Here is a 14963-nt window from a genome sequence, read left to right on the forward strand (position 1 = left end):
CACTCAAAGTTGTACATTCAAATGTTCTTCAAAAACACTTAAAAATAAATAAGTTAATAGTGTGAAACTTCAAATGTTAAATTGAAGTATTCAGAATTTTAAATGTGTGCAGTAAATGATTGTGTAAGTCTTATTATCGATACAAATCTCATACTGTTATTGGTACTAGTATATTGTTTATTGAAATAACTCTCTAGTTACGATCATACTTGTGAATTTGACAACTTTTAGTGATTCAAACATTTTAAACATTTTGATGGAAATTAAAGACAATAATGTAATATCATACATCTAATATATTGTAGTATTCCACAACAATATAAACCTCTAAATGTTTTATAATGTTCGCAATCAATATTGATATAAAAGTATATAATAAATAGATCACCGTTCACTAAATTAATTGACAAACAATAAATGATTCGAGTATGTACTGGCACTAAAACTGATTGAAGGAAAGAAAAAAAACAAACTGTGATGATAATACAACTTAATGCAACAGTATATAAATAAGAATCTAACACATCACTAATAACTATCAGATAGTGCCCGAACACATTTTAAATTAGAAAGAAACAATTTATTACTTTATATAAACAACCTTCTGGAGGGACGCAGAAGAGTAATAGTACAATATATATATATATATATATATAAATATATATATATATATATATATATATATATATATATATATAATTTGTTTTAGAAGAATACATCAATGTAATATTTTCAGTCTTCAAACTTCCACAAGGAAAACATTATTCATACTAAAAAAGTTTCCATGTATTTCAAGATTCTTACTCTAATTTATCCATTTCATAAAATAGCCTAATTATGAAAGTAATTCCAAAGATGAATAAATTGTAATAAATTCATTTTACAGCAGTGATGAAATTTATGAAACCAAATTATTTAACAGATTAATAATATGAGAAAATGCTGTGAGGATTTCTAAAGATTATATAATACATAACTTTAAGAGACGGCTGTAGTGAAACGATCTTGAGTTTTTCATTATAAGAACAATGTTAAACCTCATACACTTTTACATCTTCATTGTCAATTGTGACGTTATAGGAGATAAGAGCTTTTAGATATGTATCCAAATGCTTTAGAGTTTTTTTATGTGAAGTGTAAACTTTTGAATATTTAAACGATGAAGTTGAAAAAAGGTTAAGATATTTTCTAAATAACCAATAAAATATTGAAAATACTAAAAAAGATAAACAAATGCTATTAGTTATATCTTTAAAATGAGATATCTCCCACAAGTCTATGACTAAAAATAAGGTTGTGAATGTGCGTGAGGTTTAACATTGTTTTTACAGGTCTAAATCAAGATGGCCGGCCACATCTACACCCCAATTTTAATGAGAATTTCCTTAACACAGTCTCATGTTTATATTAAATATAAATTTTAGTGATCTCATTAAAGATTTTTTCTTGGCCAACTGAAGAGGTTTAATAATATAACATTTACTCATCTTACGTGAAAAAACAAAAAAACAAGTTGAAAACTATTAAATTAAAACTTAAGTGAATAGTGGACGTTGCTAAAAATAACTAAAAAAACACAGTTCTATATTGTAGAATATTGCAATGTATCCAATGGTATATACATTTTCCTATTCACTACTACATCTTTTTTTTTTGTAAATAAAAGTGCAAAGTATGATGTGAACAATGATTATAAACAAGGTTTAAATTATTTTAAATTATCATTTGTTTTCAAACTGTTTAGTACCTTCTGACACTGACGTATTCAATATACTGTAATACTTATTTTTATTTTCTACGCTTTTGATTTTCTTGAAAAAATAACAAACATTCTAACTAAGCTCTCACAAAATATGTCTTTTTCATTACAGAATCGTACTTGTAAAACTTCGGAAGATCAGACCTTTTTGTAAAGTTACAAAATATAAGGAATGTTCCTTTTTAATAGCTGCCAAAACGGACCTTAGTTTATATTGCCAAATTTTACTTGGCAGGTCTCTGCTTGTTCATGTTGGTCAGCATGAGAGAGATGTACGAGGTGAGCAGGTCATCCATCTTATATCCGAGAGATGTCTCGCAGAGCAGCTTAGAGCCCCGTACAAGGTTACCGATGGTCATGTGGAAGTATGTGTTACCTGATGACCAGTTCGAGATGCGGGTGAATGGATGTGATACTAGAATATCCTAAAACAATGAAATTTAACATTTTATTAAGATTGTTGATGATACTGTTTAGTTTTTATATTAACTGCCTAAGTGTCTACTTGAGTTTGTACAGGGTTTGTACACTATAAATCCAGATCTAGTAATACTCACAGAACATGGACTTAAAAAAGGTATAATAGAGCACACTAGACTGGCCAACTACACCCTAATCAGCTAATATGGCAGAGAAGATCATACTAAAGGAGGAGTTGCCATATATAGGCACAACCAAACAGTAGCGTAGCCAGAAATTCCGTTCGGGGTTGGGTCCGAAACCGGGGGATCCGGGGGACGTTTTGTGTGTTATTTGCCAATGAGTTCACTGGTAAAAGGTAAATACCAAAAATACCAAGTCTAATATATAAGGCTTTAGTAACTACGCCTTATAGAAAGTGGAAAGATGTAATAGGCAAATTCAACTCTCACAGCAACTCTAGTACCACAAATTTTCTTGTATAGCTACAGAAACTTTACGAAGTTCGATTCTGGCCAAAGTGATGTTGGATTCACTGGATAAGAAAGAAAAAGAACAAAACAGAGCTCTTCACTCAAGCGTATAATTGACACAACTATATTCTGTGGAGAAAATTAAATACCCCTTCGGGGACAATGAGCCACTGACGGTCGAAAACCCTTTAGAAAAGGAGGGCAATTTTCGAGCGTTGCTCGGGTACAGATCAAACTAACGGTCGAAAAATGCACCGGAAAAAACTCTACTGATTAGAAGTTCGGCTACTTTGGATTTCACTGATTGAGGTATTTATGAATGAGTTATAATGACGATTTTTTGTATCATTACACTGTAGACAAGTATATAATTATCGGAAAAAAATTAAAAAAATCACTTTCGGTCGGAAATAAAATACACCTGAAATAATCTAATGATTAGAACTTCAACTACTTCGGACTTCAGTTATTGAGGTAAACGTGGTATTTTTGATTGAGTTAGGATGACGATTTTTTGTTATTATTAAACTGTACTCGACTACCTATATAATTATCGAGAAAAAAATCTCTTCCGGTCGGTAAATACCGAAGAAAAGCTCTCTACAGATTCAAGTTTTGAGGAAAATATTCTCGGAAAATACCGAGGAAACGGTCTACTGATAAGAAAGTTCTGACTACTTTGGATTTCTCTGACAGGTATTTAATTTTCCTCAGTATATTCCGATCGGAAGTGATTATTTTTGTTTTTGTTTTCTCGATAATTATATATTTATTAGTTGGCGTTGAATTAATACCTCAAATCAATGACCTAACAAAATTATAAGTACCACTTTTACCTCAACCACTCAACCAGTGAAATCCAAAATCGTCAAAACTTGAATCTGTAGAGCTTTTCTTCGGTATATACCGACCGGAAGTGATTTTATTGTTTTGTTTCTCGATAATTAATTATATATTTATTAGTCGGCGTTGAGTTAATACCTAAAATCAATGACCTAACAAAATTATAAGTACCACTTTTACCTCAACCAGTGAAATCCAAAATCGTCAAAACTTCAATCTGTAGAGAGCTTTTCTTCGGTATTTACCGACAGGAAGTGATTTTTTTCTCGATAATTATATAGGTACAGTGTGCAGTTTAATGATAACAAAAATCGTCGTCCTAACTTAATCGAAAACACCACGTTTACCTCAATCACTGAAGTCCAAATTAGTTGAAGTTCTAATCAGTAGAGTTTTTCAAGTTATTTTCCGACCGAAAGTGATTTTTTATATTTTTTTCGATAATTATAAACATGTCTACAGTTTAATGACACTAAAATCAACGTTGTAACTTAATTCTAAGCCGTCATTTTACGTCCCCAAGACGAATTTGAAGAAGTGATCGCTAATTTAAACTGTTTGCCGTGTTACGGTTCAGGTTACTTTGCGACGTCACGTGACCGCGCCCTATAGAAATACCGTGATTACACTACACTATCCGAAAGGCCGAGCCCAAAAGTATCGTTTGATACTTTATGATTTAAACGAAAGGACAATTATATTTTTAACAACGGTCACTTTAATAAATTAAATCAATCAATTTAATGTTTGTAGACCAGAGTAATGATAACTCTCCTTTTTTTCTCCTGCTCCATGCTTTATTTTTTAATAAGTCTTTGCTACGCCACTGCAACCAAACTATGTGCAAAACTGTAAGCTTGGGAGTAGAAGAACACAGCATTGAGATGACATGAGAAGTAACAGCTATTAAATTAAGAGTTGCAAATAAAAAGTGCATATGCCTGATGGGGGTGTGTACCGACCACCAGGTTCAAATCTTGACTCTTTACTTCAAGTATTGTCTGAAACTTTTGACAAAGTATTTACTCCAGGTGCTGATAAACTCATTATGGGAGACATAAACATTGACAATCTAGACGAGACTTCAAGAGAAAGGACAGCACTAAATGAATAAATTACTAAAGCAATATAACATCCACAGATTAGACCTTCCACCCACCAAAATAACATCAACATCTGTATCCTCAATAGACATGGTATGCACAAACCTAGACCAAGATAGAATAACAGTTAAAGTAGTTAATACAGGATTATCAGATTATACAGGACAACTTTGCACACTGGATATGCCAAAACAGACAGGGGGAAATACATACACTGTGAAAATACATACCCATAACAATATTCTGAGCTTAAAACATCTACTGTCTAAGGAAAATTGGGACCCTGTCATCAACTCAACAGGGGTGGATGAGGCCTACCCTCACTTTGATACTTCACTCCAATTTGCACTTGACTGGACATGCCCTAAGATAAAAACACAAGAGAAATGAAAAAAGGACAAACTAATCAGCTACAGCAGGGAAACTGCAATCTTAAAGAATTTTTAAAAGCACAAGACAAATACCTTCTAACTGGGAGTGAAATTGACAAACAGACTGCATCAGCATTGAAGAAAACATACGAACAAAAAAAACTTAAGCAGTCAAGACAAGAAGCCAACACATGATATGTATACCAAGCAGACAATAAATCCAAAGCTATATGGAACACCATAAACAATGAAGGGGGGTAGTACACCGTTAAATGTCAAAAATTTCATTATTTATTTTTTTCATTATAATTGTTTACTAGTTTGTTCTGATCAATACAGTAAAAAAATTATGATGATATCTTGATTTTTAGCTGAATTATGACAAAAAAACGAAATCAATACATGAAAGCTTTTTGTACAAAATCCAAATCTTATACACTCCTCTTGTTTTTAGATTTCGTTTTCATGCAGCATACATTGATAGAAGGTAGTGTTTTGCTTTACAATCTGTGATTTGTTTTCTTATTTCTATTTTACAGGCCTATGGCTTTGGTTCAATGTATTGTTTGTTTACATTACTTGAGTGAAGATTAGTGTCAATATTTACGTTTTCAGTGTCAAGTAATCGAAAATAGATTGACAGACTCTGTGATTGACCAACTAGGTGTGTACTTTGGTAATGCTATTAGAGCCAATCCCAATGACTTGGTATCAATGAGAAAGGCTGCTTGGGCAGTATGGAACCACAAGGCCAGTTCGGATGAGAAACCACTTCACCATTTTTGTCCGACTGGCCCAGAATCTTGGTGTAAGTACCAGCAGGCTATATCTAATGACTCAATAACAACTTATAAACATAAAAATACAATTCCATACCCTGTAATGGATTTCATTAAACCAATATTCGTAGATCTGACAAAGCCTGAACTTTTAAGAAGATGTTTATGTTGTAACATGTTGTAACCAGCCAGTAGCGCATTTAGTGCAACGGATTCTCTAGAGGCCTCGTCTAAACTGTCAATGTTAATATCCCCCATGATAAGTGTGTCATTTCTCTGAGTAGGAAGGCTGTCGAGGGCATCTGCCAGAACTTGTAGTGATGTATCAAGGTCAGCACAAGGTGGTCGATACACTCCAAGCAGGAACAAGCTCTTCTTCTTGTTTATGTGGATTTTTACTGCTGTTACCTCACATACCATTTCTAAGTTGTACTCTTCAATGGCTATATTGTTATGCCTATAAATAACAACCCCTCCTTTGATATGTTCTTTCCTTCCATATGCACTGATAAGTGTGTAATCAGCCAACTTGGCATGGTTTATTACATTGCTTCTCAGTCCATGTTCTGTAAGAATTACAAAGTCCGGGTTAGTGCTATGCAAAAGGTGTTCCAGTCTTTCAATTTTGTTTGTCATCCTGTCCATATTTTGGTGGAAGAAGTTAAGCTGATTTGGAAGTTTACTTCTTGAATTTATTTGAACTTGTTGTTTTGTGTGTAGATTAGACTGTTTGCTGGGTGGGCCGAGTTTACAAATATCCTGGTTTTGAATTTGCTCGTTTTTCTTGGGTAAAGGTCTAAAAAATTCTTATTTTGATGTATTTGGCCATCCCTCCATTGTTTTGGTGGCGAATAGTTGTTTAGGAAATCAACCTGTGCTTGTGTTATTATGTATTGATTATTGTGCGCAGGGGTGAGTGGTGAAGAAAATTGGTCAGATGGATTTATGTAGTAGTCTTGTGAGTTGGTCAGTTTTTTGGTTTGGCTGGCTCCCACACTCTTCTGTAAGGTCTGGTCGGTTTCAGTAGAGAGACCCTGTGTCACTGGAAGATCGTTCAGTTTTTGTGACGAGGTTTGTCTGGATCCCCCACTCTTCTGTAAAATCTGGTCAGTTGTCGGAGGATGACTCTGAGTCATAGGAGAATCATTCAGATGAAGTAGTGAAGTTTGGCAAGCTTCTTCACTTACCATGGCCGGCTTGTTAGCAGAGTCTACTGTCGCTTTGGAATCTTTCAATTTTTGAACTTGCAGTGAAACACTGAAAAAATTCCGAGGTGATTGAACTTGTTTTTGTGTAAGATTTTTATTTAGCTTTGGGGATGATTTGGCACTAGAGTTTAAGGATTTGTGTAGCTTCATTTGGGTATGGGCTATCTTATAATCTAGTCTTGTTTTGTCTTGCCTCTTCTTGACGTCAGGTTCAAGAACTGTTGTAGATGGGCTGTTCATTTTTTTTCTCAGTTCTATTATTGATTGTTCCATCAGGTCCTGCTTCTTTTTTTGTTTAAAAGGAAAGACCCAAAACGCTAACGAGTCATACAACAATGTGCTTTGGAACATCTGCCCTAAAAAGGTTTTGCTGGAAGAACAGTTTTAAATATTGCAGCACATGAAGCATCTTTGATTTATAATGAAGGGCATTTAGGTAGGTTAGAGGTTCTTACTCATTTATCCATGACTCCGGGGACTTTCTGTGAAGAATTGTTGAGAAATTTTGATGACATCCGTGTGCGTGCATTGCTAAAGAAAGTTGAAAATCAAAGTTTGGAAGCCAGAAGGAGATTGAGACTAGACAAGCAAAGGAGATTTTAAGAAGTAGAAGGTGTAACATATGCAGCAGGGTCTTTTTAATGTAATTTAAAACATCATTTTTTAATAGTTTAACTTTAACGGTGGTTTTCCGAAAGTTACTTTTTTGCCTACTATTTACATGATTTCTCAAAAATTATTCAAGATATCCTTACCAAATTATCAGGGGATGTTTATAACATCATTAGCTATAGCGTGAACTAGGATTACCAGAAATGAATCAATATAACTCAATTTATTAAGGTAAATAAATGTTTTTTTTTTTTAAATAAATTATGTTTATTTTGTAATTTATATTTTTTTTATTATTTATTTTAACATTAGACCAATATCCTTAGTTCATGCCATAGCCCTAGGTCTAACAAACAGAATGATACCAAATTTATGTGTGAAACTTTAATTTGAGCGTTACAATTATGTTAATAAGTAAGCTACGTAAAAAAAAAACAAAAAAAATTATAACTCAGTAATAGAATAGAATATTTTATTAAAAATAATTTTAAAATAAACTGAAGTATATATTTAACTTACCCACAACATTTCATATGTGTAGGTATATCAGTAGTTGCACAAGAAATAAATTTGTAAATGCAAGCTGAAAGGTGTACTACCCCCCTGAAAGACAAAGGAAAACTGAGCCTGAAACCACTAAATTAGAAATACAGTACACCATGACACAGGATTGCTTACAGATACTGAAAAAATAGCTAATTGTTTCAATAAAAACACTTCTCAGACATAGCAGAAGAAACACTTAAAGCAAATAACATAAACAGTAACCCAGTATCTACCACTTCATTAGTCCAATCAGCCCCAAGAGAAAACCTAACAACACTACATCCAACAACTGCTGATGAGATGAGTAGAGTTTGGAGATCTTTAAGATGCTCAACTTCCTCTGGAACTAATGGGATATCAACTAAGATCCTTCAATATTGTGGAACGAACTAATAGATCCCCTGATAGAAATCACAAATATGTCAATAGCTAAAGTATATCCAAAACTGAAACAAGATGACCCCCAAAATATTACCAACTACAGACCAGTCTCTCTTCTCCCATCAGTTTCAAAACTCATTGAAAAAATCGTACTTATCAGACTAATGGAGTATCTAAAAGACAACAAACTATTGACTGACAAGCCGCACGGTTTCATAACTGGAAAATCTACCACCACTGCTGTTGTTGCCCTTGTTGAATATATAATTGACAACTTAGAAATCGGTAACACAATCACCAGTTTATACCTTGACCTTAGTAAGGCATTCGATTGCCTTGGGCATGACCTTATACTAACAAAACTTTAAAATCTAGGTATTCAACAAACAGCACTCAAGTGGTTTGCAAGCTACCTCAGGGGACGAACACAAATAGTTGAACTGAAGAAAACTACCTGCAGAATCACAAGATCAGGACAGTCCAAGCCTCTACCAGTAAGAAAAGGAGTTCCACAAGGCTCAGTCCTCGAACCAGTTTTGTTCATCTTATTTGTAAATGACTTTCCTCAACATCTACGAGAATACTGTAACATAATAATGTATGCAGATGACACTGTGCTGCTTCCAGCCAATGGGAATACTGAAAAACTAGAAATTGACACTTATATAGCTTTCAACAAGGCCCAGTAATATATAGTTAAAAATTATCTTGTTTTAAATGAGAAAAAAACAAAACAAATGTCACTAGGTAGTAAAAAGGCATTCATATCTGACCTGCCAGGCCTCCAAGCAGTTGAAAAAATTAAACACTTAATATTACAATCAATGATAATATGCACTGGAAAGATCACATAAATAGTCTTTGCCTAAAGCTTAGCTCAGCACTGTTTGCATTAAAGAGAATAAAGGTAACCAGTACTCATGAGGCCACTAGAATTGCATACCATGCATTATTTGAAAGCCACCTACGCTACGGAATAACTGTTTGGGGAAGTTCTTCTGAAGGTAATCTTCACAGGTTCTTCTGCTGCAGAAAAAAGCAGTTAGAATAATGGCAGGACTAGGACCTAGAGAGAGCTTCAGAAACATTTACAAAGACTGGAAACTACTTACAGTAGCTTCAATTTACATACTGGAAACCATCCTGTACTCCATAACAAAAGACCCTCCGAAACAAAGCCACCTGCACAACCATTACACCAGGCAAGCAGAAGATTATTCACTACCAGTCCACAGAACAGTCTTATTTGAAAAAAAAACCCATCATATGCCAGATTGAAACTGTTCAACAAACTACCACTACATATGAAATAATATCTGAAGGACTACAATCCAAGAGCCATGAAAAAGACCCTTCAGAGTTGACTACAAGACAAGGCTTTCTACACGCTGGACGAGTTCTTCTCACGGAATGATGAACCTGACTTGACTTAAAGAATTTTATTAACAACACTGTAACATATCTTAATGATATTGTTAATAAAGAATATTGTATATTGTCTATTGTCTGTAAGATACTCAATATGAAGAAAAACTTCAAGTAATAACTAATACTAATATTGTTTGGAGATAGGCTGTTAGGACATCAAAGACCTACATATGTATAGACTGTTTTACCATTAATGTAATGTTTACATGCTATTGGCTGTTTCTTTTTTATATTTATACAACCTTTATAACCAGTACAAGGGTTAGTTGGTTGAAAATACCACTGGTGACCCTGTAAAAACGATCTCATTGTCGAAAATATCACCAATTGACACTTGTTGGGTTGAAACTTCATTATTTAGTAAATAATTCCTTCCAGTAAATCAAAATAAATGAATATATCATATATGTGGATAAAATTACTGCTAAGACGGTTTCAAAGCACAATTTACTTGTTTCCTACAATTAACCCTATGCGTTCGACTTTGGACCTAATTGTTAAATCTCACAACTTAAGTAGACCGTATATGTGGGTGTTGTAGACTGTAGTGTTAAAGTTGACACCACTGAGGCCTACTCTTACTCAACAGCTTGTATGGTCCACATGCACTCTTGAAAAAAATCCAACTGCATTATAGTTTTACATTTGTTTACAGTTGAACTTAACCAGCTGTCAAACACCGCTTTGTATCAGGACCATTATGAACCAAAACAATAACAATATATTACTTTCTATATTTCATCATATGATATTTATAGTTCTGAAGGTAGTCAGCATTCCCAAACATAGTGTCACGTTATGTTAATTAATTAACTATTTAACTGCTGCATTCTTGGATTTGCGGTGACACCTAAGCGCCAGGCTTAGTTACATACTAAGACCCCCCCCCCCAGCTAAGGACGTAGCCAGCGAGGGGGTCCAAGGGGTCCGGACCCTCCAAATTTTTAATTTTTCTCAATTAATTTTTTAGCAAATGATTATTATTATTTACATTATTTAGTATTACTGACATGTACAGCTGAATAATCATTCTCAACGTTAAAACGGGTCAAGAAATTTTTGAGGAACAAAATGGCGAATGAGCGTTTGACTCCATTTGATTTACTGTCTGTCCACAGCAGGAAAATATCAGTCGTCTTGATTTCCCAAAATTATTTCCTGGCTATGTTCTTGCCCCCAGCGCTATTTCTTCATTTTTTGGAGTTTTTGATATAACACATTAAACATGTAATTTAAAGTTTGATTGATTGATTGATTGATTTATTTATTTCCAAAATTTATGTACAGAGTTAAATATAATACATAACAAAAAACTTATAGGAAATTATCCCCACATGGGCATCAGCCTGTGTGTGGGGAAACGAGTTCCTCAGTCTGCACTACCATTAACACACAAAAAACTTAAATTAAAATAAGGAAATGAATTGTCATTAATAAAAACATTTTCATTAACAAATGAGAAATGAAGATTTAACCTCTAAAATAAACCATGCAAGGCCAGAGCATGGAATACATGAGCAAATTCAGTTAATAAATAATCTAAAATTTGAAAGGAATATACTTTTTTAGAAAATATAATTTGAAGACTTAAAAATGTAAATTTATAAAAACTTGTAACTTACATAAAAAAAGAGCAATCAGAAAGACTTAATTAAAAATTAGCCGATATAAGTAGAGAGAGACTTGGACCACACACTGCACACCCACGCACACACACTAAAACACACACACACACACACACACACACACACCAATCACGCACACGCACACATGCACGCACTACACGTACTCGTTGGCCTGCAGTCAAAACGATTGTACAAACTCACCAAACACTCAGATTAACATTGATTGTAATACAAAAATATAACAGAAATTTAATACATAAAAAAAGCATATCTAGGTGTAGATTGAGGAAAAATACTGACGAAATCCATCTCGCCCAGCATCTACTAACCATTTATTGACTAATTTTTTTGTACGTACTAATAGTGCAAGGTCTTGGATTTTTTATAAAGTATGGTAATTTTGAGAAAATTATATGAGCAATATAGTGAGATGATGTTGAATTAAAGGCTTTAACGAGTCTAGGAACAAAAATTCTGTTATGAAGTGAAGAACGCGTGTAAAATGGCTGTGGTTACTGTGAATGAAAATTGAATCTCGATGTTGAAAAATGTACAAAAATTAATGTTCGGATATATAATTGCGAGACGTTAAAAACTTTAAATTCTTCAAATAATAAAATTGGGTTGGATAAGTACGCTTTCGCTTCAGAGCTACTTTTATAATAGTTTTTTGAACGACTTCTAAGGGAGCAAGGTTATTTTGGAAAACAGCCACCCCATGCTAAATTACCATACTGAAGAAATTGATTGCACATAAGCATAGTATACAGTTTTTTAAAAGATCTATTGTAAGTATATATTACGCAGATTACAGAATATAAAGATAAATTTACGAAGTTTATTCCGCATGTAAGCTACGTGATTACACCACTTCAAACGATTGTCAAAAAAACTACACCCAAGTATTTATACTCACTCACCCTATCAATACATTCACACAAAACGCATCATCCTGGCCACCACAAGTATGCAACCGTAGTTTTAAAAACAAAAGGATCGCCGTCAGCTCGTATAGAGATTGGCATACATTTAGTTTTGGCTATATTAACTGTGAGCCGACATTGATCAAACCAAGCGCTTGACAGTGAGTAGACCGCGCTCAGCCACATCCCTCACTTCCTCCCAGCTTTCACCCTCAAATAACAAAGCGGTGTCGTCCGCATAAAGAAATATCTGTCCTTTAAACAAAGTCAATCTTCCTAGATTGTTAATAAAAATTAAGAAAAGCAAGGGTCCAAGAGTACTGCCTTGCAAAACCCCATATTCAATTTTTTGAGGAACGCTTGTATGGCCCAAAACGGAAACAACTTGATACCGATCGGACAAATAACTTTTGAACCATCTCCAAGAGTTCCCTTGTATTCCAATATATTTTAATTTTTGTAGTAATAGTGTCTATCAACTGTATCAAAAGCTTTAGCTAAATCTATAAAAATCAATAATGGTTTTTTATTACGGCTAATCGTGTCATGAACACTTTTAGTTAGCAAATATAAATCGTCATTTCAAATTTTTTATCTTTTTTTCTGAAACCGAATTGATTTTGTACAAGAATATTATTGATGTTTAAATATTTTTTCGAGTTGAATTCTGACACATTTTTCCAATAATTTAGATAAAACACTAGTTAAAGTTATTGGTCTGAAGCTGACACATCGATTTTTTTGGGCCCTCCCTTATAGATTGGGATTACTTTACCCATTTTAAAAGATGCTGGGAAAATTCCCTGTGACATACTATTGTTTATAATATGTAGAAGTGGAAGCTTTAAGAAATTAAAAAACATTTTGATAAAGAGTAGCCGGGATTCCATCTTCTCCCGGAGCAGACCCGCCTCTAAGGTTTTTGTACAACACGAGCAAGGACATCCTCGGATATCGGCTCCAGCTGGAAAGTAAGAATTCGCCCCGTAATCCTCGTCATTCATAACGACTTCAGTCACGGGAGGCACAGCACTGGCTAAGTTGGCACCCACCCTAACATAGTACTCATTTAATGTGTTAGCTACATTATTTATATCATTTGTCTCAATATTAAGTTTGCCGTCCAGAAACTGTTCAATAGGAAAGGAATCTTTTTTTTTTATTCATGTCTATAATTTCAGCAATATTTTTCCACAAGAGCTTATTATTATTTTTTGATTCATTAATTTTATTTCTAAAATACATTTCTTTAGCCAATTTAATAGTTTTATTTAAGAGATTTCTATATTGCTTGAAACGAGTTTTTAACATTGTATTATAAAAGGCTGGCCTTTGAGCTGCTTACTCATTTTATCTCTAACTCGAATTGATTTAATTAGTCCAACGGTAACCCACGGCTTTAGCTTGACGTGCTTAGAAGAAATTGGGTTCTTATTAATTGAGGATTGTAATAGAATATCTTGCAAATATTCAACAAACTTAGATGCAGACAGATTAACATCCTCGATCTCTAAAATCGGTGTCCAATTTCTTTCAGAGACAAGACGGCCAAACAATATCAAAGTCAATATATGTGTTTTTTAACTAAAGATGATTGTTTTCTTTTACTTTTAATTAAACTCTGTTGACTTTGCAAGACAGTAAAATAGTGATCCGTAATTTCCGCTTTGATGACCGCCGACTTAACACCGTCCGTAGTTTTAATATCCGTAAATATATGATCAATACAACTTTTGGAAAATCCAGTAACTCTGGTTGGCACATTAATGCAACTAATGAAACCAGCTCCATACATTACATCAAGATATCGTTGTGACAGTGGATCGTTGGTTTCAGGTAAAATACAACAATTTATATCACCAATCAGCCAGTGAACCCGATCCCTGTGCCCTGGTTTCAAGATATACCTCGAGATCACTAATGAAAGAGTCAAGGTCACCGGACGGACTCCGGTAAAATAGCGAGCAACGACATCCGCTCCCTGCCAAACGTTATATCTAGTTTCAAACATGTGGCACCGCTCAGATTCACTTCCGCATGACATACTGGAAAAAACATTTATTAACGAAAACAATCACGCCATCATTCTGATTCATACTTTCCTTATTTACGAATCTATCATACCCATCCATACTCACATTTACACTGCACTCATCCATCCAAGTCTCTGTTAAAATAATTATGTCAAATTTAAACTTATAGTTGTTCAAAATGATAATTAGCTCATCAAAATTCTTTTTACAGCTACGAATATTCAAGCTAAGGATTGTCACTCGATTTTTATTTACGTCTTCATTTTCTGAGAAAAAAAATCAAAACTATCAACATAATCATAAACACATGCATTCACAGCTCTAGAATTGACAATTTCATCCATAAACTCGCCCATTGCGCAACCTGCTCATTGTACACCATGCTCAGCCCACCCCGCGCTCTATATATCTATACAGATATCACTACACATGGTAAACTAAAACTACAACATCATCAAA

At 33.9% G+C, this 14963-nt stretch overlaps 1 protein-coding gene across 2 annotated transcripts in view; it reads right to left on the minus strand.

The window, feature by feature from the left end:
• Positions 1–697: 697 nt before the first annotated feature.
• The window catches only part of LOC124364612 (myosin-VIIa), a 175398-nt gene continuing 161132 nt past the window's right edge, over positions 698–14963 (minus strand). For both annotated transcript variants that reach the window (XM_046820217.1, XM_046820216.1), the window contains exon 39: positions 698–2184. In XM_046820217.1, the coding sequence (XP_046676173.1) occupies positions 1984–2184 (201 nt within the window). In that variant the 3' untranslated portion in view covers positions 698–1983. The remainder of the gene's footprint in view (positions 2185–14963) is intronic.

This window comes from Homalodisca vitripennis, chromosome 6 (genome assembly GCF_021130785.1).
Source record: "Homalodisca vitripennis isolate AUS2020 chromosome 6, UT_GWSS_2.1, whole genome shotgun sequence".
In the NCBI taxonomy this organism is placed as follows: Eukaryota; Metazoa; Arthropoda; class Insecta; order Hemiptera; family Cicadellidae; genus Homalodisca; species Homalodisca vitripennis.